General features: G+C 35.2%; 1 protein-coding gene across 1 annotated transcript in view; it reads left to right on the top strand.

Moving 5' to 3' along the window:
• Positions 1-23,584, top strand: part of LMBRD1 (LMBR1 domain containing 1) — a 132,761-nt gene that overhangs the window by 69,207 nt on the left and 39,970 nt on the right. Inside the window, exon 9 of the mRNA XM_045867062.3 lies at positions 2,472-2,624. Within this exon, the coding sequence (XP_045723018.1) occupies positions 2,472-2,624 (153 nt within the window). The remainder of the gene's footprint in view (positions 1-2,471; positions 2,625-23,584) is intronic.

Here is a 23,584-nt window from a genome sequence, read left to right as displayed (position 1 = left end):
TAATTATCTGTGGGCCTTATTTTCCTACTCTAATAAATGGAAATAATATTACTACCAACTTCAAAGTTATATTATGAAGATTTAAGGAGAATAAACGGTAAAAAACAGATCGGTTTTAGGCACAAGAAATGTGCTCAAGAAATGTTGGCTATTATGTACAACAGAAACCCATACGAATATTAACAGATATGCATGCATGCAAATACATAGAAAATGTGTAGAAGGATATTGTATTGCTTAATGGAGGTAATAGTAGGAAAGGGCAGTGGTACTCTGGGATAGTATGAAGGGAAGCTTTCATGTTTTACTTTTTTTAAAACAAAAGGTATGTATTCATATGCTTTATAATTACATTTTTTTTTCCAGATGAGATAATTAGTTGACTGCTGGGTTTCTATCCTGGTGTTTGTTTCTCTGACCAAAATTATTCTTATATTGTTTTGGTCAATAGGTGAAGCAGAGGCAAAGCCCTTACTCCACTGAAATATTCACCAAGTAGACAGATATATAACTTGGGTTTATTTTTAGTGGACCCTTAAATCGGTTTACTTTTTTTCTGAAATAGTGAAAGCTAGTTGTTAAATAAAACTACCTCATTGTTGGTATCCTTTGGGTATTAGAATGGCATTTCTGAGAAAAATTATATGTTTATGATACAAAGTACTGTACCTTTCTCATGCCACACACTTGAAGTATTATTGCCTGGATCTGTCTTCTAGAAGGGAATGTTTGTTTTATTCCTTTGTCCTTCCAAAAATACCTTTCTCTGAGGTTCCTTTTTCTTGGGAAGAAGTTCGATAGTACCCATTGTACTTAAAGGAATGAAGATAATTAAATATAGTCTAGTGTATGCAAAGTATACAGTAGCACCAGCATCTCCTGGGACTTTGGTAGAAATGCACATTTTAGGCCCCACCCACGGCCAACTAAATTTTATTTATAGGATCTAGAAATCTGTGTTTAACAAACTTTTCAGGTAATTGTTATGCATGATAAAGTTTGAGAAGCAGTTTGATAAAGTATGGAAGACGACAGCTGGTTCCAGAAGAGTATGGCAGTGCCATTATGTAAAGAGATCATTATTACTGTGTAGATATCTTTATTAAAGAATATTTGAATATTGTCTTCATTATAGCTGTGATTTCAGATGAGGCTGCACTGCATATGCTAGAGAGCAATTTTGTTGTCTCTCTCTTAAGAACCTATTTAAACCTGAATAGGGATATTAACATTTTAATATCTGTTGTCTTTACATTTTATTTTTTTAAAGATTTTATTTATTTGAGAGAGAGCGAGCACAAGCATGAGTTGGGGGAGGGGCAGAGGCAGAGGGAGAGGGAGAAAGCAGATTACCCACTGAGCAGGGAGCCCGATGCAGGGCTCAATCCCAGGACCCTAGGATCATGACTTGAGCCGAAAGCAGACACTTACCCAACTGAACCACCCAAGTGCCCCTGATGTCTTTACATTTTAAAAATGCAGTTCCATGTAAATATTTTTCTTGTTGTTTCCAATAAAAGCAAACAAATTTATGCTTCACTTTTTTGTACTTAGCAATTATCATATTATTGTAATTAATTATTGTATCCAGTTGAAGATACTTGGGGGCAGGGGAGTTCAAGCGGGAAAGTGTTATCTTTGAACCACCATTGAGAAAGGTACTGCTTATGGTTATAGTAAGCATCACATAAAAATAGATGGATTGGGGCCCCTGGGTGGCTCAGTCGGTTAAGCGGCTGCCTTCGGCTCGGGTCATGATCCCACGGTCCTGGGATCGAGCCCCGCATCGGGCTCCCTGCTCAGCGAGAAGCCTACTTCTCCCTCTCCCACTCCCCCTACTTGTGTTCCCTCTCTCGCTGTCTCTCTCTGTCAAATAAATAAATAAAATCTTTAAAAAAAAAAATAGATGGATGAAAGTTACCTCTCAGTAGGCTGGCCAAAGAAAACATGACTTATTTGCAAAAGTACTTGGAGAATAAGAAAGTGACATTTCTTAGCAATTGTTATAAGTATCTCTGCATAGCACATGCTAGTATTACATCTCTCTGCTGTATCTGAATCAGGGGCTGACCAAAGGGAGAGAAGGGGTAGAACCAAATATATTAAGATAAGGGATAGAAAGAGGAGCTTGGAGGTGAGAGAGAGTAATTGAACAAATTGAATAAAGTGCCCCATAAAAAGGGCATTTTTAAAGATATTTATCTCCTTTCCACGTAACTTTACCATATATTTGGAAAATAGGAATCAAGAAGTTCAGTATTAAATGTACACACATCTATATTTTGATGCTGATCTTGGTTCAGAGATGTGTATTGTCACAAAGATGTCATTTTTTTTTTTTCAGTTTGTAAATTTGCCTAGGGAGTATCCAACCTAAAAAAAGTTTTGTTGCATGATTTGATAAATCTGATGGGTACTTTACTAAGACCTTAATGGTAAAAAACTGTTTTATTTTGTTCTGTTACTTGCAGAGCAAAGATGGTCGACCTTTGCCAGCAAGGGATAAACGCGCCTTAAAACAATTTGAAGAAAGGTTACGAACACTTAGGAAAAGAGAGAGGCACTTAGAATTCATTGAAAACAGCTGGTGGACAAAATTTTGTGGTGCTCTGCGTCCCCTGAAGGTAAATGGAGTTTTAAAAAAATTATGTTGTCACTCTTTTCCCAAGTTTATATAGACCTCTTAGAGTAATTGAGTTCTCTTTGTGAGGAATTACAGCATGGTACTTACGAGCATGAATTTCGGAGTTAAAGTGATTTTGAATCATAGCTCTGTCACTTGGTAGTTTGGGCCGGTTACACACCTCTCTGAGCTTCATTCATTTACTCATGTGTAAAGCAAGTATTATAACAGAGATGCTGGGAAATTTAAATTAAAATATAAGAAAGTAATATAGTGTGTTGCTAACACATTTTGTAAGTTTGTACTTCTCCATAAATAGGAGAACTGGGACCTATATTAGAACTCAGGAACCCTATAAACTGAAAGTAATAGAATTTGCTTCATTGTTAGGTGGTATGTTTCTGAAAGTATATAAAAAGGTATTATTTAGGACAGAAAACCATTAATTAGTCCGTACTGCCTCCCTCCCTCCTTCCTTCCCTCCCTTCCTTCCTTTCCTTCTTTTCCTCCTTTCTTTTATTTTTTGAAAGTATCATTTGCTAGCCATGAATTCTTCAGACAGTGGTACCTCCATTGAACTAAGGGCATAATAATACAACTCTGAGTCTAAAAAGTAGCTAGAACTGCTGGCCACAGACTTCTATATTGTCCATTCTGTATCTGGCATTTCAAACACCAAGCTATGTATATAATAGTGTGTAAGTTGTAATTTAGAAAGTGCAGTGAATAGACTGGTTTAAGGAAAGTTAGGCAAGGTGAAGCTATAAAGTGGGTTTTGGCTAAGTTTAAAAAAAAAATGTTTTAGAGAGCCTCATGAAAGGGTTAGTCAGGTTGAGTTCTGCTTTGTCTTCCTCTTGTAATTAGAAAGGAAATAAGGAAATGCATTGACTGCTCACCTTAAAAACCTGCTTTTTGAAAGAGTTCTTCAAAAATATATCGTAATCAGATCTATTGTTTATTTTTAAACCTTCTGTTAGAATCAGTTTTATTGAAGAGTCACCACTCCTTTTTTGCGGGGTGATTGTCTTTATATCAGAAGTATGATGAAATCCTCCTCAATCTTTTTTTTTTTAATCTCCTCAACCTTACCTTAATTCTATATTTTTTATATGGCTTCTTTATAAATATTTATAACTGGTCTAACATGGGCTGCCTTGATTTAAACACACTCTGTCCTATTTCACTGAACCCATGTGTAGAGGGATTTTTAAATCAACTTTAATAAGTGTGCAGATTGATTTTGCTAAGTACAGGTATGTAGATATGGAAGATCCACATCACTCCAAAAAGCTACTTGATGTCTTCCCCTGTCCCATTGAACTCAGACCCTGGATAGCCGTTGATGTCTTTCTGTCATTATAGTTTAGTTTTTTGTGTTCTATAATTTCATGTAAATGAAATCATAGAGTGTAGTATAATCTTTTTTCTGGCTTTTTTGGTGCAACAAAATGTTTTTGAGATTTGTCTATGTTGCATGTTTTCTTTCAGTAATTCATTCTGTTTTACTGCTGGGTAGCATCCTGATGTGTCTGTCTATGTCACAATTTGTTTATCCACTCACCTTTTAGTGGAGATTTGAGTTATTTCCAGTTTGAGATTATTATGAATAATGCTGATGTGAACATCTGATATAGATGTGTGTTTTCATTTCATTCATTTTTCTTGGGTAAATAACTAGGAGTAGAATTTCTGAGTGTAATGTTTAACTTTATAAGAAACTGCCAATGTATTTTCCAAAGTGGTTGTACCATTTTGCATTCCCACAGCAATATGGGATTCCAAATTGCTTCACATCCTTGTCAACTCTTATATTGTAACTTTGTAATAGTTATTCTGATGGATGTATAATACTAATTCATTATGGTTTTGATTTGCATTTCCTTGGTGACTAATGATACTGAGCATTTTTTAGTATTCTTATTGTGTATTTTCTTTAAAATGCTTGTGTAAATCTTTTGTCCTTTTTTTAAAATTTTTTAATGAGTGAGTTACAAGAATTCTTTATATATGCTGCATTAAGTACTTTGTGAAATATATGTATTGTGAATGTTGCCTCTTACTTTATAGCTTGCCTTTATGTATTCTTAAACTGTCATTCAAAGAGATGTTCCTTAAATTTTTATTGCAATCATTTTCTCATATGTTTTCTTCTGGAAATTTTATGGTTTTAGCTCTTATATTTTAGGTTTGCAGTCCATTTTAAGTTAATATTGTGGGATGGTATAACTTAAGGGTTTATTTTCCATATGGATATTCAGGTGTTTCAGTAGCATTTTTGTCAAGACTGTTCTTTGCTCACTGACTTTCCTTGGTACTTTTGTCAAACCAATTGATCATGTGTATATGTGGGTCTATTTCAGGACTTCTTTTTTGCTCCATTGATTTATATGTCCTTATGCTAAAACTTGATTACTGGTATGTTATACAATCAGTCATGAAATCAAGGAGTATAAATTCTTCAGTTTTGTTTTTCTTTTTCAGTATTGTTTTAGCTATTCTAGATATTTGCATTTCCATATAAATTTTAGAATCAATGTAGAATTCTACAGAAGACCCACTGGGATTTCTATTGGGATTACTTTGAATCTGTAGGCAGATTTGGGGAGAATTGATATTGTAAACTTGAACCAAATGAGAGTTTGTCCACCTGATGCACAGCAAGCCAGTAAAAACTGACACCAGCCTTTTGCAGTGAAGAGTGATATTGGTGTGGCACCACCCAGGATAACGGAGCTAATGCTCTAAAGATCTGAGCTACCTGATGGCTTGCAAGTGAAGGTTTTTAAAGGCAAAATTTGGGGCAGGGGGCCTCCTGAGAAGGTCAGCCCCACTGATTGGAGGCCCATGTTAGCAGGTACTCTAGTACTGCTTTGTCTGGTGCCTCAGAGGTCTTTTCCATCTCAAGAGACTTGGAATCTGAAAAATACCTTTATTCTATATGTTAGAAATTTCATTAGGTACATTTGGTGATTATATCTTTACTTGTAAGCTAGTGGGGTTGTATAAAACAAGGTTTATATTTACAGGTCCCTGGCCAATCCAGCCGTGACCAGGGATGGTAGGCCCTTTAGTATTCATTCTCTCATCTGAACTGACAAGATGGGTGCTGGCTTTAATATCTTAATACTGAATCTCCTAGTCCATGAACATGAGATCTTTCCATTTATTTATGATATCTGAAAGTTCTCTTTGCAGTATTTTGTAGGTTCAGCATAGAGGTCTTTCAAATATTTTGATAAATATATCTATATCTTTGTTTATACTGTTACACATGATTTTATTTAATTTCAGTTTTCAGTTATTGGCTTCTTAGTATGTAGAAATTTGTTTCTGTACATTGATCTCATATCATGCAACCTGGCTAAATTATTACTTCTAGTAGCCTTATTATAGATTCCTAAGGAATTTTTATGTACATGAACATGTTAGCTGCTAAAAGACAGTTTTATTTCTTCCTTTTCAATCTAAGAGTTCCAGGTGCTTTTTTTTTCTTATTGCACTGGCTAAAACCTCCCATACAATCAATTTACCACTTACTCTTTTTGTTATATAAATGTATTATTCTTGAATATGGAACTAAATGCTTACCTGTCTTTCATTTTCTGGGCCTGTTAGGAATAATAGGAATAATTAGGAGTAATAGACATGCCTGAAGGAAAACTCTGGGGATATAAACTTACTGTTCTATAATTGAGGGTTTAATATGAATGTGAAGAGATAAGCACTGCTTTTTTTTACTCAGATGAAATATGAAAATTATTCTTCAGTGTGTTTGTGCACAGTTGATATAATTCAGAAATAGGAAGTCACATGCTCTAAGTGCTTCTTAAACATTATCATCCAAGTAGTCCTAGTGGAAGAAGGTAGAGATAGGCCCACTAATTCCTCTGCATTGCTCAGTACATCCCGGAGGTGACTTAAGACCTGTGAGAAGCTCCTGATACAAAATTTCTTTTTTTTTTTTTTAAGATTTTTTAAATTTATTTATTTGACAGAGAAAGACACAGCGAGAGAGGGAACACAAACGGGGAGTGGGAGAGGGAGAAGCAGACTCCCTGCGGAGCAGGGAGCCCGATGCGGGACTCGATCCCGGGACTCCAGGATCATGACCTGAGCCGAAGGCAGTCGCTTAACCAACTGAGCCACCCAGGCGCCCCAAAATTTCTTTGAAGTTATGCTCTATCTCAAAATTTTGTGCTAGTATTGCCTTTTACTCTGTATTCTAATCCATGTTTATTTTATTATAAAATGTATTAGATTTAAATTTTTGCAAATGCAAAAGTTCAGAGTTTGATGATTATATGATTTTTTTGAGAAAATATAATTTTTTTCCCTTAAGATTAGATCCCCTGAGATACCTACTGATCTTGTGATTTCACATTACCATGTATTTTGCGGGGTATACATACCTCATTTCTTCTTTTTTTTTTTTTTAAGATTTTTATTTATTTGAGAGAGAGAGAGAGAGAGAGCACAAGCAGGGTGGGGGAGGGGCGGGGGCAAAGGGAGAGGAAGAAGCAGGCTCCCCGCTGATCAGGGATCCTGATGCGGGGCTCTATCCAAGGACCCTGGGATCATGACCTGAGCCTAAAGCAGACACTTAACCAACTGAGCCACCCAGGCATCCCTGCTTACCTCATTTCAGAGGCATGGATTTTGCTGTCACATACATCTGGTTTTGAGTACTTGTTCAGATCCTCACCAGCAATGTAAACTTGTTACTTCACCTTTCTTTTTCTTTTTTTAAAGATTTACTTATTTACTTCTGAGAGATGGGGGGGGAGAGAGAGCACAAGTGCAGGGAGGGGCAGAGGGAGAGATAAATTTTAGCAGACTCCTTGCTGAGCTTGGAGCCTGACACGGGGCTTGGTCTCACGACCCTGAGATCTTGACCTGAGCCGAAATCAAGAGTCGGGCACTTAACCGACTGTGCCACCCAGGTGTCCTGTTACTTCACCTTTCTAAACCTTAACTTTTCTCATCATTATAATGGAGTTACATACTTACCTTATTTTTGTTATGGGAATTAAAAGAAATAATGTATGTAGTGTTAGTGCCTTTTGATGTAAACAGCTCAGAAAACTGCAGCTGCTATTGTTATAGTTCTATATATAGGATTTTTCAACTTCTTAAAATTTGCCGGAGAACTCAAGGGAAAAAATCAGTTTTGTGTTGTAGACATTTATAAAACTAAGCATCTAATTAGAATAAGTTAATGGCTCCTTAAAACAACTTTTATATATAATACTGAACACATGTCTAAGCATACAGTCTAATGTTAATTAAATACTTGAATAAATTCTCCCCTGACAGAAGGGCATACTATGAGCTTTTACAGCTAATTGGCCTGGGTAACCTATAGATTCATTAGGTTTTAAATACAATTTTTGATTTTATTATATATATATTACTTTATTTACTATATGTATATATATGTTTACTATATATATATATATATATATATATTTGCCTATTCTGGGTATCTCATATAAGTGGAATTATTCTGTATTTGTTCTTTTGTGCTCAGCGGGGAGCCTGCTTCTTGCAAAAGAATTGCAAGCAGGGACTCAAACAGATACTTATCCACCAGTTTCCACAGCAGCATTATTCACAAAAGCCAAAAGTTGGAAACAACCCAAATGTGCACCAACAGATAAACAAAATGTGAAATATACATATAATTGAATATTATTCAGTCTTAAAAAGGAATGAAATTTTGATACATCTACAACATGGACGAATCTTGAAGACATTATACAAATTTGGATCATGTATGGGAGAGTTCATTTCTGGGGTCTGTTCTATTGGTTATATATCTGCCTTTATGCCAGTACCAAGCTGTTTTGATTACTGTAGCTTTGTAGTAAGTTTTGAAATAAGGAAATATGAGTCTTGTAACTTTGTTTTTCTTCCGCAAGATTGTTTTGGCTATTTGAGATTTTTTGAAATTCCATATGAATTTTAGGATAGGTTTTTTTGTTTCTGCGTAAAAACACCTTTCCAAAAAACACCTTTGTACTTTTCATAGGCATTATGTTGGTTCTGTAGATCATTTTCAGTGTTATTGTTATTTTAACAATATTAAAGTTTTAAGTCCATTAACATGGCATATCTTTACATTTACTTATGTCTACTTGAGTTTCTTTCAGCAGTGTTTTGTAGTTTTCAGTGTATAAGTCTTTTGTCTCTTTGTTTAAATTTATCCCTAAGCATTTTATTATTTTTGGTTCTGTTTATTTGAATCAGACCCATAATAAAGAACTAGCAAAATTTTTAATCCTGCTTGTCCCACTAATCTCCTAACCCCCCAACATATACACAAACATAAACCAACTAAATTTCATAAGGTGAGCAAACAGTGAAAAATAATTTCATCGTACACAGACAATGCGTTGTTGTTTTGAAGGTGTGTGGAAATATTTTATGTTTCTTTACTAATATTTTTGTCATGTCATTTTACCCTTTGAAATTTACTATGAATTATGTTTAAAGATGTAGCAGATTTCCTTTCTCAGAATAATACTTAAAGCATGTATGTTTTACATGGTGGTGGTGGTTTGTTTTAGGCCATACTGTTTGAGTATGTCTAAAGACAAAGACTGGCACTTTCTAACTTTAAAGAAGTCTTATTAAATGTTTTACTGGAAGTATAAGTGTGCATTCCAGATTTTTACTTGATCACTATATGAGATACATACTTTAGTGTAGGTGCTTCTTAAGATGTGTTTTGGGTGGTTTAGGTTGGTAGTAATTGTGTGTTAAAGTTCCTGTAACCTACAGTGTCTTTTGTAGATTGCCAGTAACTTTATGGTATGGATACTGAAGTTCATATAAGAATAAACCCACTTGTAAGCGACTTAATCCATCTTTATATTAGTACAGTCATGAAACTTAAGTGTGTAGAAAAGCTTGGATTGGGTCTTGGAAATCAGTGACTGATCAATACATAACTTTGTTTTTGTGTTTGTTTTGAAGAACAACTTGTTTAATATATATGGTTGATTCATTAACATTGAACTTAAGACTAACAGCAGTTATAACTCATGCCTGAACAGAGTTTACCTAACACATATATTTTCTCAGTAATTATAGCCTTCTTAGTCTTAGGAACACTACACAGCACTTCAGCACTATGCTTGGGGGCTGTTTAAAAGAGCAGAAGTACCAATACAAAAGCACAAAAATACAAAGAATGTTAACACTAAATAGACAAAAGATACTTGTTTACAGTATGAGACCTGAAATGGTTTGCCTTGTTGTGCAAGCTGGGAACTTGCACATCAGGTGACTTAGATTTTTTCATTACTCTGCACATATCCTAGAAGACCACAAGTGTGCCCCAAGTATTGATTTTAAGGTTATAAATAAATTTTAGTGAGTAAATGGATTTGCAAATACAGAATCTGCAAATGAGAATCAACTGTATCTATAAGTAAAAACAAAACAAAACAAAAATCCCCAAATCCAGCAAGTGTTCTCTTCAGCTCTTACTGTAAAACTTTGTGTTTAAACAAAGATAATTTGGGGAAAATTGCTTGAGAGAGAGAAGAGGAGATTTGGAGGTGGGCCTGAGATTGATCTGAAACCCCCTAAAAGTTAACTAAGCTAGTCACACACACACACCAAAAAATTGTATGATTCCACTTATATGAGGTATCCAGAGTGGTCAAATTCATAGAAACAGAAAGAATGGTGGTTGCCAGGGGTTGGGAAGAGGGAAACATGGGGAGTTGTTGAATTGGTACAGAGTTTCAGTTTTGCAAGATAGAAAGGATTCTTGGAGATTGGTTGCACAACAATATGAATGTATTTAACACTACAAAACTGTATACTTAGAAAAAGGTTAAGATGTAAATTTTATGTTATGTATCTTTTACCACTATTTAAAAAACAGAAACAAAAAACAAATGGCTAAAAACCAGGGAGAAATGAAGAGGTGGACTGTGGGAAAAAATGGAAGGAAAACACAGTTAAATTCAGAAATGAATACAAAATTATAGGGTGTCCAAAGGAGAATAGACTCAAATAAAATTTAATAAGTGTACTGAATAAAGGTAAGTAACAACCAAGAGAAAGAAAACAAGGTGAAATAAAAAGGATCAAAAAGTGTTGAAATGGAAGGGAAAGAGAAACTACATGTTTAATTGGTATCCACACAGAAGCAAAACAAAACAAATTAGCAGGAACTAATATTTAAAGCCATAATCCAAAAAAAATCCACCTAAAAATAGACAGACATGAATCTACATATTGAAAGAGCCACCTTGTACCTGGGAAAATTTATGTGCATTTTCCTAGTAATACTGACTTCAAAATTAAAGAAGAGCCCTCAAGATTTCCAAATAAAAAAATCAACTGACTTTACAGGGGCAACATAGAATCAGACTTCTTAAAAAACAGGATACAGCAAGGCAAGAATGGGGGGAACATTAAAAAAGTCTCAGTGAAAAAGTATGAAGCCAGAAGTTTATATTTAGCCAAACTATCTTTTAGAAAAACAGTTTTTAAACATTTAAAAACTCAGGGAATTCTGTACCCATGTGCTCTTTAGAAATCCACTAATTGCCAAGCTCTAACCAACCAAGAGGTGAGAGGGAAAACATCAAAAGAAATAAAGGTGAATATTTAATATTTCAGATCTGTGAAGAAAAGATGTGGGCAAGGGTGAGACTATGTATAAACATTGTATGTTCTGATGAAACAAATCATGCAATTAAGAAGGGAGAAGGAGAAGTAGGATTTCTCATAGATTACTGTGTGGGGAATTAGGTGGGAATTGGATACATAAAAATTAACTCTATACCAAAGGGCTAAATAAGAAAATGGGCTAAGGGCATTTGAAAATTGAAGTACACTAAAATAGAAGTATAAACCTTCTTGACAAAAAGGAACTAAAGGAGTGAAGAACACATATTAAGTAAGAAACAAGAAATATACACATAATTCTCAGTAAGATTGTTGAGATTAATGTTTCAGGCATATCAATAAATATGAGTGGACCTAACTCACTATTAAAAGAAAAATTTTAATTTTCCTCACAAAGCAAGATATAACTATATGCTGTTTAAAGGAGCCACCTAAAACAGATTGACAAAGGCTAAAACTATGTATGTATTGAAAGACATGCTAGGCATATGGAAATAATAAGAAAACATATAGTGATCTTGATGTTAGATAAAGTAGAATTTCAAGCCTAAAAACATTAAATCCAACAAAGGATACTTTTTGTGATAGTCAGAATCTCTTCCTCCTTCCCCAGTGATTTCCATTCCCTAATGCATGGAACCCTTAGTATGTTAAATGAAGTGGCAAAGGGGACTCTGCAGATGCAGTTATGGTTACAGACTTCAAGGAGGTTATCCTGGATTATCTGGGTGGCCCCTTAAAATCATAGAACTTTTTTGTCCTGAGTCAGAGAAATGTAGTATAAAGGGTAAGTGAGAGATAGTAAAAATGTGAGAAAGACTTGACTTGCCATTACTAATTTGAAGATGGAGGGGGCAGTGTGAAAAGGAATGCAAGAAGCTTAAGGAACTAAGAGACTCCCAGCTGATAGCCAGCAAAGACTATAAATAAAGACCTTAGCCCTGTCACCTCAAGGAACCGAACTCTGTGAACAATCTGAAAGAGCGTGAAGTGGTTCTTCCCTAGAGCCTCCCGAAGGAAATACAGCTCTGCTGACAACTTGGTATTGTGTGACCTTAAGCAGAGAACTAGCAGAACTGTGCTGTGCCCAGATTTCTGACCTACAGAATAAGAAGTAGATGTTGTTTTAAGCCACTAAATTTGAGGTAGTTTGTCAGTGTAGCAATAGAAAACTAATATACTTGTTAATATGAAAATCCACAAGTTACAAGGTAGATAAAATAGTTATGTACCAAAGAACACAGTAACCAACTTTATGAAGCAAGAATTAGAAGAGATTCAAGGAGACATAGATTGAAATATGTTAACAGTACGAGAATAACATAACACCATACTCAGGGTAAGACATTTGAGGTGCACAAAATTGAGTAAGATTATAGAAGACCTATAATCAATAAGGTGTATCATAACTTTTGAACTTTACATCCCAATAGTAGCAACTACACCTTCTTTCCAAGTGCACATGGAACATTCACTAAATTGATCATATATTATGTCATGAAGAAACTGTTAATGAATTCTACAGAGTAGATGTATTACAAACAACTCTTCCCTGATTGCAATGCAGCATTAAACCTAGAAATTATAACAAAATCAATAAGCTAAGGCACTTTTCACTTGGAAATTAACCTTATTTTCAGCAACTCCTGGGTGAAAGGAAAGGAGAAAAACAAATTGCAAAATTTCTGAAAATTTGATGGAAACATCATTAGAATCTATGGGATATATTTAAAACCGTGATCAGGAAATAGTGATCAGGAAATTCAATGCCATAAACACATTTATTAATAAAAATAAAAGGATAAAAATATACACACTGAATTCCAAGCACAAAAAGCTAGCAAAGGAAGAAAGTTAAGTCAAAAGAAAACACAAGGAAAAAAACATAAAAGCAGAAAACAGAGAAGAAAAACATAAATTAATATAATTTCTATGTGTATGTTTTAATTAATAGATAAAACACTAACTTCATTGTAAGGACTGATTGGAGAAATGGTTGATGCTGAGACTGGTGCTGGGAAAGTATATAAGCCCACACTTGCTATGTCAGAAGGAGAGGATGTGCTGAGGAGTAGCTGAGGTATGGTAAAAGGAACCAGCTTAAAGGGGCTCCTGGTTCCTAAATTTGGGACCATTTAAGTATCAAAATATATGACTATATTGATATAAATAAGTAAATGGAGAAAGAAAAGCTCTCCCTACAGTGGAATTCTAATAAATGTAGAATGAATACCAGAAAATCAGTGTTTGGCAAACACCACATACTGTTTCTTGCAAGAGACATAGATGAATACTAAAATTAGAAGGTGAGAGTTTGGTGAGAACAGGATGTTTGCATAATCTCAGAGTATTTCCCTTTAAGACTTATTAATTACGAAGAGGACAGTAGTAATTTTACAGTGGAGAAACATGACCAGAACCACCTTAACCATCTGGTCCAAATTAAGCTCATCAGTAATGGGGCAATAGGTATGATCGTGCCTCTGTCATTTTTGCCAAAAATACATGAGCTGAATTAAGTATGAGGAAACAGGCAACCCACATTGAAGGACAATGCAGATAACTGTGCTTGACTCCTCAAAATCTAAAGGTCATGAAAATAAAAGTGATTTAGGAACTTTTCCAAATTAAAGGATACTAAACAGACAAAAGCAATGTATAATGCTGAATTGCATTTTGGACCAGTAAAAAAACAAAACTTTTTTCTATAAAGGACTTTAGTGGAACAATTGAAACTTGAATAAGGTCTATAGATTAGATAATAGCATTCTATTAATATTAATTTCTTGATTTTGACAGTTGAAATGTGATAATGTGAAAGAATTTGCTTTTAGAGGATAGGTATTGAAGTATATTTCTTTTTTTTTTTTAAGATTTTATTTATTTATTTGAGAGAGAGAATGAGAGAGAGAGAGCACATGAGAGGGGGAGGGTCAGAGGGAGAAGCAGACTCACTGCCGAGCAGGGAGCCCGATGCGGGACTCGATCCCGGGACTCCAGGATCATGACCTGAGCTGAAGGCAGTCGCTTAACCAACTGAGCCACCCAGGCGCCCTTGAAGTATATTTCTTTAACTCATACTCAAAAATAATAGTTCAGCAAGAATAATAAAACAAGGTAAATGTTAAGATTTGTAGAATCTGGTTGGAAGGTATATCTGAAATTCTTTGTGCAATTTTCGCAGTTTTCTCATATATCTGAAATTATGTCAAAACAAAGCATTAAAGTCCTAACTTTTACTAGATCTCCCCTACTCCCCCACCCCCAAATTTTGGCATTATCCTTACCACTTCCATTTTTAATGTCAATTTTTATGAAAGTCTCTTCCATCTGAATAGTATTGAACTGGAAGAAAACGCTTCTAATACAAGGAAAATTATAACCATGACCAAGTATCATAAGCTGGTACTACACTGACAAATCACCATGGGAATCTTTGCAATATTAATAATTTTCTTTGCAATATTTTGCAAATATTTTCTTTACAATATAATAATTTATAGTCAGAGCTGAATATTACTGATCTTCTAACTTTAAAAAAAAACTTTTGTAGAACATTTGCACCTGTAAAACTTAATTCTCTTCATAGAACTATAACTTATAATATCCTTTGATAATGAAAATCATGTGTTCTTACCTTCTACCTATGAGGAAATTCTTGAAGACTAATTGATTTGCTATCTATAGTTAAGGGCCTGGGACCCATGGCCATTCAGTATGTAATACTGGACATAGGATGTCAGATGGCCTCTGGAGAGAAGAAAATTCCAGTTTGGGTTAAAATTTAAATCCATTTCTCCATTCCAAAATGCTCTTTTCAAACCCTTTTTTTTAAAAAAGATTTTATTTATTTGAGAGAGAGAATGAGATAGAGAGAGCATGAGAGGGGGGAGGGTCAGAGGGAGAAGCAGACTCCCCGCTGAGCAGGGAGCCCGATGCGGGACTCGATCCCGGGACTCCAGGATCATGACCTGAGCCGAAGGCAGTCGCTTAACCAACTGAGCCACCCAGGCGCCCTCTTTTCAAACTCTTAACCTAGATTGACTTGGTGTCTTTTTATTGTAGTCATCTAACATTCTAAATGACTTTTTTAAGGCACAGCTTCTCAATTTTAATGTAAGAATTACTGAGGAATCTTGTTAAAATACAGATTCTGATCTAGTCCACCTGATTTAAGCCCCAAAAGTATGTATTTCCAACAAGCTCCCAGGTGATGCTGATGCTACTGGTCCATGACCACTCTTTGATTAACAAGACTCTAAGCAATTTTAAAGAGGCAATGCTTCTGTTTCCTAACCTCATTGTTATTAAACAGTTAGAAAACTAGAAAAAGGTTTCCCTTGCTCGCGTCCTTCAATATGCCTCAAAAACACACAATTTTTCTTAAGCCTTCTCGACACCAGCCATTGCTTTTGGCAAAAAAGGAAGCAGTACATGGTATTTTATTTAAGGTAACATTAATAATAAAAGACAATAGAAATTAACTTTATGCCTATAACTTTTGTTTGAGTGTCTAGGTATAACTTTCTACTGTTTTTGGTTATATCCTGGATACACAAAAGTTATTTTGTGGATATGAGAAATTCACCTATGAAATCTGGTGTGTCTTGGGCGCCTGGGTGGCTCAGATGGTTAAGCGTCTGTCTTCAGCTTGGGTCATGATCCCACGGTCCTGGGATCGAGTCCCGCATCGGGCTCTCTGCTCCTTGGGAGCCTGCTTCTCCCTCTGCCTCTCTCTCTCTCTCTCTGTCTCTCATGAATAAATAAAAAAATAAATAAATAAATTAAAAAAAAAAAGAAATCTGGTGTGTCTTAAAAAAAAACTCACCCTATATTATTTCTTTCTATATTGCTTGGGAGTTTTGTTTTACATTGTCAGATGATATTAAATCCTAGGATAAGAGATTTATTTTAAGCTTATTAGTAAACATCTTAAAACCAAAACACAAAATGATTTTAAGAGAATGATAAAAAGTTTATTTTTGCTGAAATGATAGCTTATTTATGCTGCTTTCTAATACCATGCAGGGTTCAATTTAAATCAGACTTTCCCAGTCTCAGCACCTTTGTCATTTGGGGCCCAATAATGCTTTGTTGGGGAGGGTGAGTACTGTCCTGTGCCTTGTAGAATGTTTAGCAGCATTCCTTTAGCAGCATTCTTACCCACTTGATATAGCCCACCCCCACCCCTCCCATCCCCCCAAATCATGACAGACTCTCTGTAAACATTGTCAAATGTCCTTTGAAGGGGGGTTATCCAGTTTAGAACCACTGCTTTAAATGAAAAGAACTCAAGGTTTTAAACTTAATGTAAAAGGGAAAGGGAAGAGATTTGGGGGAATGGTATGCTATTAATGAGGTAGAGGAACTTAAATTTTCTTTGTAGGTAATGGAGAATTTTCTAGACAGCTGATCCATCATTCGTTTAGATAACATCATATATAAAGTTAGTAGCATTAACAGTATTTTTACTCTGACAAAAGCAATGTCTTACTTGGTATTCTTCATAGATTATAACATTTCACCTTTTTATTGTGGTTTAATGAAAGTAACATGATTTATATCTGATTAATACACAGGAAAAATTTGGCTTCTGTTCTATATATTTATATTTCTAAAACAACATTTAAGATTTTATTTATTTGACAGAGAGAGACACAGCGAGAGAGGGAACACAAGCAGGGGGAGTGGGAGAGGGAGAAGCAGGCTTCCCACCGAGCAGCGAGCCCGATGTGGGGCTCGATCCCAGGACCCTGGGATCGTGACCTGGGCCAAAGACAGATGCTTAATGACTGAACTACCCAGGCGCCCCTCTAAAACAACATTTTTTAAGAGGTCGATTTTTCCCAACTTGATCTATATCCCAGCAAGGTATTTTGTGGATATTGACAAATTGATTCTAAAACTTATGTGAGGGTTGGGGGGAAGACCCAAAATAGCCAGCATAATACTTAGGAACAAAGTCAGAGGACTGATACCACCCAACTTCAAGACTTACTATAAAGCTACAGTAATCAAGACAGCATGGAATTGGTGGAGGAAGAGACATATAAACCAGTGAAACAGAATAGAGATCCCAGGTATAGACCCATATTGTAGTCAACTGATCTTTGACAAAGGAGCAAAGAAATTTTATTAGAAGAAGGATAGTCTTTTCAACAAGTGGTGCTGAAAGAATTTGACATCTATAAAAAGAAGTGAATCTAGACATAGACATTATACCTTTCACAAAACTTAAAGTGAATTAGGATATTAAAAAAAACAGAAACTATAAAACTTGTAGAGAATAACAGAAGAAAATCTAGCTGATCTTAGTTTTTTAATATATCACCAAAGCATGATCCATGAAAGAAAAACTTGATAACTTATACTTTATCAAAATGAAAAACTTCTGCTCTATGAAGGACACTGTTAAGAGAGCAAAAAGGTCACAGACTGAGAGAAAATATTTGCAGAATATGTATCTGATAAAGGGCTTCAATCCAAAATACACAAAATACTTTTAAAACTCAATGATAAGAAACTACCCAATTTTTAAAAAATGGGCCAAAGTTCGGACACCCATCCCAAAAGAAGATATGCAAATGGAAAATAAGCATATAAATATGTCATTAAGGAATTGCAGATTAAAACAATGAGGTACCATTTCACACCTATTAGAATGGTTAAAATCTAAAAAATTATCTGACAAAACCAAATGCTGGCAAAGATGTGGAACAACAGGAACTCATTCACTGCTGATGGGAATGGAAAATTGTACTGCCATCTTGGAACACAGTTTGGCAGTTAATTTTTTTTTAAAGATTTGTTTATTTGAGAGAGAGAGAGAGCATGCAAGCAGGAGGGGCAGAGGGAGAGGGAGAGAGAATCCCAAGTAGATTTTGGGCTGAGCACAAAGTGTGACGCGGGGCTTGATCCTACAGCCCCGAGATCACAACCCAAGCCCAAACCAAGAGTTAGTCGCTTAACTGACTGCACCACCCAGGCACCCCTGGAAGTTTCTTATAAAACTAAATAAACTTGGTCTTTTCATACAATCCAGCAGTATGCTCCTAGGTGTTTATCCAGTTGTGTTGAAAAGTTATGTCTGCACAAAACTCTGCACATGAATGTTTGTAGTTGCTTTATTCATAATTGCCAAAACTTGGAAGCAACCAAGATACCCTTCATGTTAAATGGACAAATTATGGTACTTCCATACAGTGGAATATTATTCAGTAAAGAAAAAGAAATGAACTATTAAACCACACAAAAAAAATGAAGGAGCTTTAAATACATATTGCGAAGTGAAAGAAGCCAGTCTATGAACACCACATAATTTATGATTCCAGCTCTATTCTGGAAAAGGCAAAACTATAAAGACAGAGAAAAGATCAATGATTGTCAGGGGTTGGAGTGAGGTAAAATAAGATGGATATGTGAAACAGGAGATTTTAGGCCAGTGAAGCTATTTGGTGTGATACTGTAATGGTGAATACATGAGGTTATGAATTTGGCAAACCCCATAGAACTTTATAACACAAACATTGAAGTTTTAATGTAAACTGTGAACTTTAGGTAATGTGTCAGTATTAACAGTTGTAACAAATGTACCACACTAATGCAAAATGTTAATAGGAGAAACTATATGGGAGAGAGAAGGTTTATAAGAACTTCAGTACTGTTACCTCAATTTCTCTGTAAACTCAAAAATGTTATAAAAATCTTAAGTTTTTAAGAATCACTTTTTGTTTGTTACACCTTTGTTTCTAATAAACATGTAAAAATAGTGTCCAGCAGTAGGAGATTGGCTTAATGAATTATTACCTCCATACTTGGAAGTATTATGCTCTACAGCCATTAAAATGAAGCTCCATGTTTTATATAAAATGAAATCATTTCTTAAACAAAAGCTTAAAGTATTCTTCAGGATGTGTGTTGTATTTTAACTAAAACTAGTGTTCAGGTTGCAAATACTCTTCCGAAACACACACATACCCCTCAGCATACACATTTTGGGAAGGATTTGTAAGAACTAATGGTAGTTACCACTGAGGAGTGGAACTGAAGACTTAGGGGTTAGTAATGAGGCTTATTTAAATTTTTAAAATTCTAGCCATGCTTTGTACTTAATTTTAAATGCCAGTTGTTTTTTTAAGGGTGTCTTTCTCTTCTATCCCCATTTGGTAATAGACCTTTTCCCTGTATTGAAGCCCCAACTTCTCATGTTTCTTGTCTCCCTTGAATCTCGTTTGTTTTATTCAAGCTAGCCTTACTGTTCCATATGTATGGGGAGGGAGGGGTTTGTATATTTTCTAGCTGAATCATTTAGTTCCGACCAAATTGGTTCCTTTCTCTGGTTTTGTATACACATATATGTAACAGGTTATGTTCAGTATAGGATGGACCAAAAATGCTTTGTAAAAATTCTTAGTCAAATACTGCAAAATTCAGAATTTTTCATTTTTTTAGAACAAGTGTATTTATTATATACTTAATAACATCCCCCAGAGGATTGAGCAACATCTCTCCTTCTTTCAAGCACGTTAATAATTCTACAGTGAATATATGAATATTCACAGAAAGTGGGTTTAAAATAAAGAGTATAAAAATCTCCATGTTAGTTTAAGCCAGGTTTTATCAACAAATGAGTTAGGAAAAAAGTTCAATATCTAGGATAATTTTTCAGAATTGTGGAAAAGTGATTGTGGACCTATGTAACTTATTTTTCTTTAATTGTTATCTAATTCACATATCATAAAATTCACCCTTTCAAAGTGTACAAATCAGTGTTTTTTAGTATATTCACAAGGTTATACAGCTATCACCATCTAATTCTGGAACATTTTCTTCACCTCAAAAAGAAACTCCATACTCATTAGCGGTCTGCCCCATTCCCTCTAGCCCCTGGCAACCACTAACCTACTTTCTGTCTCTATAGATTTGCCTATTTTGGGCATTTCATATAAATCATTCAATATGTATCATTTTGTGTCTGACTTCTTTCATGTAGCATAATTATTTAGATTTTTATTTATTTGAGAGAGAGAGCGGTGGGGGAGGGGCAGAGGGAGAGGAGAGAGAGAATCCTAAGCAGACTCTGCGCTGAGTGCAGAGCCTGACATGGGGCTTGATCTCACGACCCTGAGATCATGACCTGAACGGAAATCAAGAGTCGGATGCTTAACTGACAGAGCCACCCAAGTGCCCCTCACTTAGCGTAATATTATTAAAGGTTTATCCATGTTGTGCATATAGCAGTACTTCATTCTTTTTTATGGTTGAATAATATTTCACTCTATAGGTAATACCACATTTTGTTTATCCATCATCAATTGATGGATATTTGGGATGTTTCCACTTTTTAGCTAATAGGAATAATACTGCTATAAAATTCATATACAAGTTTTTGTGTGGATATATGTTTTCAGTTCCGTTAGATACTATATCAAGGAGTAGAATTTCTGGGTCATGTGGCAGCTCTATATTTTAAACTGTTTGATGAAATGTCAGACTATTTTCCAAAGTAGCTATATCATTTTATATTCCCATTAGAATCATATGCGGGCTTCAGTTTCTCTACATCTTCACCTGTTATTATCTTTTTCATTATAGCCATCCTAGTGAGTGTGAAATGGTATCTCTTTGTAGGTTTGATTTACATTTTCTTGATAAGTGATGTTGAGCATCTTTTTAGGCATGTATTGGCAATTTTTATATTTTCTTTGGAGAGATACCTGTTCATATCCTTTGCCATTTCTAAATTGGGTTGCCTTTTTATTGTTGAGTTGTAAGAATTCTTTATATTCAGGAAACAAATATTTTCTTCCATTCAGTGAATTATCTTTTCCATTTCTTGATAATATTCTTTTTTTAATTTATTTTTTTAAATTTTATTATGTTATGTTAGTCACCATTCATTACATCATTAGTTTTTGATGTAGTTTTCCATGATTCATTGTTTGCGTATAACACCCAATGCCCCATTCAATCCGTGCCCTCCTTAATACCCATCACTGGGCTAACCCATCCCCTCACCCCCTCCCCTCTAAAACCCTCGGTTTGTTGCTCAGAGTCCATAGTCTCTCATGGTTCGTCTCCCCCTCCAATTTCCCCCCCTTCATTTTTCTCTTCCTACTATCTTTTTTTTTTTTTTAACATATAATGTATTATTTGTTTCAGAGGTATAGGTCTGTGATTCATCAGTCTTACACAATTCACAGCGCTCACCATAGCACATACCCTCCCCAGTGTCTATCACCCAGCCATCCCATCCCTCCCACCCCCCACCACTACAGCAACCCTCAGTTTGTTTCCTGAGATTAAGAATTCCTCATATCAATGAGATTATATGATACTTGTCTTTCTCTGATTGACTTATTTCGCTTAGCATAATACCCGCTAGTTCCATCCACGTAATTGCAAATGGCAAGATTTTGGTTTTTTTGAGGGCTGTATAATATTCCATTATATATATATACCACATCTTCTTTATCCATTCATCTGTCGATGGACATCTTGGCTCTTTCCATAGTTTGGCTATTGTGGACATTGCTGCTGTAAACATTGGGGTGCACGTACCCCCTCGGATCACTACATTTGTATCTTTGGGGTAAATACCCAGTAGTGCAATTGCTGGGTCATAGGGTAGCTCTATTTTCAACTTTTCTTGATAGTATTCTTTGAGGCACAAACATTTTTATTTTTGATGATGTCTGATTTATTCGTCTTTTGTTACATGTATTAGGTGTAGGAAACCATAACCTAATCCCAAGTTATGGAGATTTACACTTATGTTTTCTACTCAGAGTTTTATAGTTTTAGTTCTTACATATGGGTCCCTGGTCCATTTGGAATTCATTTTTGTATATGGTGTGAGGTAGGATGTCTAACTTCATCTTTGGTATGTGGACATCCATTTATCTGAGCACCGTTTGTTGAACCGACTATCCTTTTCCTCACTGAATTTATTTGGTACCTTTGTCAAAAATCAGTTGAACATATATGTACAGTTTTATTTCTGGAATCTCAGTTCATTCCATTGTTCTATATGTCTGTCCAGTGCCACATAGTCTTAATTACTGTAGCTTTGTAGTAAGTTTTGAAATTATGAAGCGTGAGCCCTCCAACTCTGTTGTTCATTTTCAGGGTTATTTTGGCTCTTCTGGGTCCCTTGTGTTTCCATATAAATTTTAGAATCAGCTTGCCAGTTCCTGCAGAGAAGCCAGTTGGGATTTTAATGGAAATTGCACTGAAAATGTAGATCAATTTAGGGAATATTGCCATCTTGGAAATGCTAAGTCTGATCCATGAACATGAAATGTCTTTCCATTTATTCAAGTCTGTAATTTCTTTATACAGTGTTTTGTAGTTTTTGGTTTATAAGTCTTGTACCTCCTGGTTAAATTTACTGCTAAGTATTTTGTTATTGATGCTATTATAAATGGAATTGTTTTTGTAATTTCATTTCAGACTGTACACTGCTAGCATATAGAATACAACTGATTTTTGTATGTTGATCTTGTATCCTGCGATCTTGTTGAATTCATTTATTTGTTCTAATTGTTTTATTGCAATATTCTTAGGATTTTCTATCTACAAGAAAATGTCATCTGCAAATATATATATAGTTTTATTTTTTTCCAATCTGGACACCTTTTATTTCTCTTTCTTGCCTAATTGCCCTTGCTAGAGCCTCCAGTGTAATGTTCAGTAGAAGTGGCAAGAGTGAACATCCTTGGGGCTCCTGGGTGGCTCAGTCAGTTAAGCTGTCCGGTCATGATCCCAGGGTCGTGAGATTGAACTCCACTGAGTTAGGCTCCCTGTTCAGTGGGGAGCCTGCTTCTCCCTCTCCTCCCTGCTTGTGCTCTCTGTCTCTATTTCTGTCTCTCTCTCTCTCTCTCAAATAAGTAAATAAGATCTTTAAAAAAAAAAAAAAAGAATGAACATCCTTGCTTTTTGCTTGATTTTAATGGGAAAGCTTTTAGTGTGTCACCATTAAATATAGTATTAGCTGTATAAGTTCTGTAGATGCCCTTAACAGGTTGAGGATTATCCCCTGTATTTCTAATTTGTTGTGTTTGTGTGTGTGTGTGTGTTTTATGAAAGTGTGTTGCATTTGGTCAAATGCTTTTTCTGTGTCTATTGAGATCATGTGGTTTTTTACCTTTATTCTGTTAAAATATTGTATTACATTGATTGATTTCTTTACGTTGAACCAACCTTGCATTCCTTGGATAAATTGCACTTGGTTGTGTACATAATTCTTTCTACATGTTGCCAGATATGGTTTGCTAATATTTTGTTCAGGACTCTAGCAGTCAGTTTTATAAGGAA

Source organism: Mirounga angustirostris, unplaced genomic scaffold (assembly GCF_029215605.1).
Source record: "Mirounga angustirostris isolate CCGP_5_RB_7025 unplaced genomic scaffold, mMirAng1.0.hap1 SCAF_8, whole genome shotgun sequence".
NCBI lineage: Eukaryota > Metazoa > Chordata > Mammalia > Carnivora > Phocidae > Mirounga > Mirounga angustirostris.
The sequence above is the reverse complement of the archived record's forward strand: the minus strand, read 5'-3'. Positions and strand labels throughout refer to the sequence as shown.